Below are 3,206 nucleotides of genomic sequence, written 5' to 3' on the forward strand. Positions count from 1 at the left end.
GCTAAGAGTGTGCTGAAGACAGCGGAGAAAAGTGCGTTGCCCGCTCCCAGTCAAGTTTCGACTACTAAGACTACTGTACACGGCACTCCAGTTGTGTAGGGTATAGGATGCGATGCTCTAGTATTACACAGACTCCAAGGTACTGTGATCCCCTCACTCTACAGCGACATGTTGATGTTGCCATGGCTGAGCACGAGGACGAGGAGGCTGCCGAGAAACGTAGGCAGCAAGAGGTAACATCCCGTCTGTTAGGTATGATGACCCATCTATGTTCCTGTTGCAGCCCGAAGTCGACGAGGACGGCTTCACGGTGGTTCGTGGTACTGGTGTCACCCGCTCTGCAGACGGCCTTGCGGTTAAGGGCTACAGAGTCCCAACTGCAGCAACAACAGCCGTGGACTACGGCGAGCTTTTCGGAGGTGCTGCGTCCCTTCCCTTGGGATCTATTGATCCCCGATTTCATATGTGCTCAGGTATCGGGCATGGAGCGAGTCAGCAGCGAAAACTGGAGAAGAAGAGGGCGAAGAAAATGCAGGTGAGTTTGAGAATCACGAACTGGAGTAGTTATTTATCGCGGACAAGATTTGGTTTGATTTTCTATGCGAAATATTTCTGCGAGATGTTGGGAGTCTTACACTGTGTCTTGGACGCAAGTTTCAGTGGAGAAGGAAGAATTCGGTACATTTTGGCCGTTGCCAGGTAATGGACTTCTATCGATTCCAGCATAGAGAGAGGAAGAGAGCCGAGTTCATAGAGGAGCAGAAGAGGAACACTCAGGATCAGGAGTAATAGTATCCATGGCCGCATGGACCAGAAGGCACCGATCGTTTTCAGGACCGTCTCTGCGATGAAGAAGAGACGTCTCTTCGAGATTAAATGATTCCGTACCATCACATTTCCTGTCGAACTGGGCAGTAACGTTTCATTCCCACCTGTGCAAAACGCGTCGAGTTCATCGAGTTGCGCTGACATTGGTGGTGCCACCATCAGCCGTCAACAGATCATGGCTACTCCAGATGTCGAGTATGAAGAGAGACACCTTTAAATTGGCAGGGAACGGAGCCACCCTCTTCCATCACCAGCTTGGTACGCACCTGCAACACTCCCGAGAAGCTGTCATCAGGCTGGCATGGGAAGGACCAGTGCATTGACCCAGAAGGGACGAACAGCTACATATCATTCCGACAGACGCCAGTGGTGTCACACCACGATAAACCCTTTCCCATTGTAAACTTTGCCTTAATGCGTTTCCAGTGTGAGCCATGACCTACTTGCAGGGTTAACGGGAAAATCCCGTCCCATCCACTGACGAACGCGGCGCTGTTATAGCAGGAAATGTTCTCGAACTGTACAGAACTCAGAGACCTCATCGGATTCCAAGATTCTTGCTAACTCTGGTGAAACTACCACTACGACGTGCCTATCCTAGCTGCCTGAGACACCGCAGGCTCTGTCACTCTTCAGCCTCGAGTAGTTCACAGTTGTTCTTCCCTCTTCTCTGGCAATTGTTCGATAGGCATAGGCTTGTGAGTTTTCAGATGAGCCCGAATATGAACTAACCTACCATGCATATCGCCTCCCCTAGAAACAGAAGTATGATAGCTGATTGGTTCCATGAAGGTCCATTTATGGGGCTAGTTCAAGGACGAATGTATTGAGACTTACTGTTAGATGGGAACGAGCTCAGAGACCTCCTCGTGCTGTTCCTGGAAACTCAACTATAATGTTTTATTTTTTTCTTTTTTCTCTCTAACTTTTATGGAGGGCTTCTAGATTATCTCCATTTGAGTGGTTTCACAACACCCTAGTTTATTGACCTTCGTGGTTGACCTGGTGTTAATAACACCGTGTTATAACTAGGATGTTGTATATAGGAGATGAAGTTTAGAAGCGCCACGGGTTTGATAAACCAGTGGCAACCACCCAAACCTCCATATTACTGAACACAATATAGGTGGTTACAGTAAATCCATAAATAAGGAGTTGAATCGAGACTTCGACAGTTTCACTCCTACGCGAGAAACTGAATTTCGTGGCGCGTGACGCTTTTCGGCCCCCCATCAGACCGACTTCGAGGAATCGGCCAAGACTATCGCTGCAGTTGTATCATATTGTAAATGGCGTATTCCCAATCTGGGTATTCCAACTTCCAGTCCCGGATCGAGGGCTACGGCAACACAGCCTATGATGGGCAAGATGAGTCCCTTCAAAGTCGTGCTTCTGCGGTAGTACGGCATCATCATCCTACTGGGCATCATCACTGCTAGAAATCTTCAGGCTGGTTCCAAATTGGCTTCCGAAGTCGGGGCTACAGTATCCGCATTCCAGGATGGCAGTATGTATAGCACTATCAGGGAGCAGGCTGGAGAGGCTGCAAGTAGTGTTGGGGAGTGGGGATAATTTAAAATTTATAAACTTAGTCAAGTTTGTACTGAGCTCAGTGTTACTGTGTAATGCAGTGTGTCGCCGTTGAGTGAAAGCCATGAATACACGGTCATTGTAGTGTACAGCGACTCGCTATAGCATCTGAAGGCTGAATAGTCTCGTATGATCTTGATGACCTCGTATGTCACTCTATTGAGACTTTCCTTAGGTGTGATATCTCAAGCCGCCTGGGGAGTGGCCGAATGGTTCCGTCCCTCTACGACGTCCAACGGTTACTCGACTCCTGGCAATGCTTATGTCAATAACAACGTCCCTTCGTACAGTACTCCCACCGCACCACCGCAATCAGCATACCCTGGCTATGGCAACAGCTCTGGCTACAGTGCTCAACCTTCTAGGAAGCCTTGGGGAAATAACGTTACCCCATCGGTCACTCCCGCACGGTTGAGCAGTCCGCCTGTCCCGGTTCAACCGGTAGCTGAGGCCAGCTCGACGGCCCGTGGGGTCTCTGGGGCTCTGCCCAAAGGAAAATACGAAGCCCAGTTGGTGAAGCAGGTGCTCGGAAGGGGGTTTACAAGTTGTCTGAGACTCTGCATCAGGTCACTGCTCCTGGGGGCACTCGGGTGAAACCATCCGAAGCTGTTTTGCGTGAGTTCTACCACAAAGTAAGGAATTTGGACTTGGCAGTTGTGGGTAAAGAGCTTGCCAAAACCATGAACGCAACGGGAGCAACGTGGCAGCACCGATTGAGAGTAAATACACACCGCCGCCTTAGTGAGTTGCCAGGGTTAGTCTTAGGTCCTCTATGTCGTAGATGGGCT

At 49.7% G+C, this 3,206-nt stretch overlaps 1 protein-coding gene across 1 annotated transcript; it reads left to right on the forward strand.

Annotated features, from left to right (window-relative positions):
• Positions 1-182: 182 nt before the first annotated feature.
• On the forward strand, positions 183-880 carry Pmar_PMAR008642 (hypothetical protein; the record flags this gene model as incomplete). The annotated part of the gene is made up of 5 exons (XM_002786853.1): positions 183-233; positions 284-419; positions 474-535; positions 700-785; positions 835-880. 5 exons carry the CDS (start codon positions 183-185, stop codon positions 878-880), a joined length of 381 nt encoding a protein of 126 aa, XP_002786899.1.
• Positions 881-3,206: the final 2,326 nt, after the last annotated feature.

The sequence above is a fragment of the Perkinsus marinus genome, assembly GCF_000006405.1.
Source record: "Perkinsus marinus ATCC 50983 genomic scaffold scf_1104296930556, whole genome shotgun sequence".
NCBI classification, from domain to species: Eukaryota; Perkinsozoa; order Perkinsida; family Perkinsidae; genus Perkinsus; species Perkinsus marinus.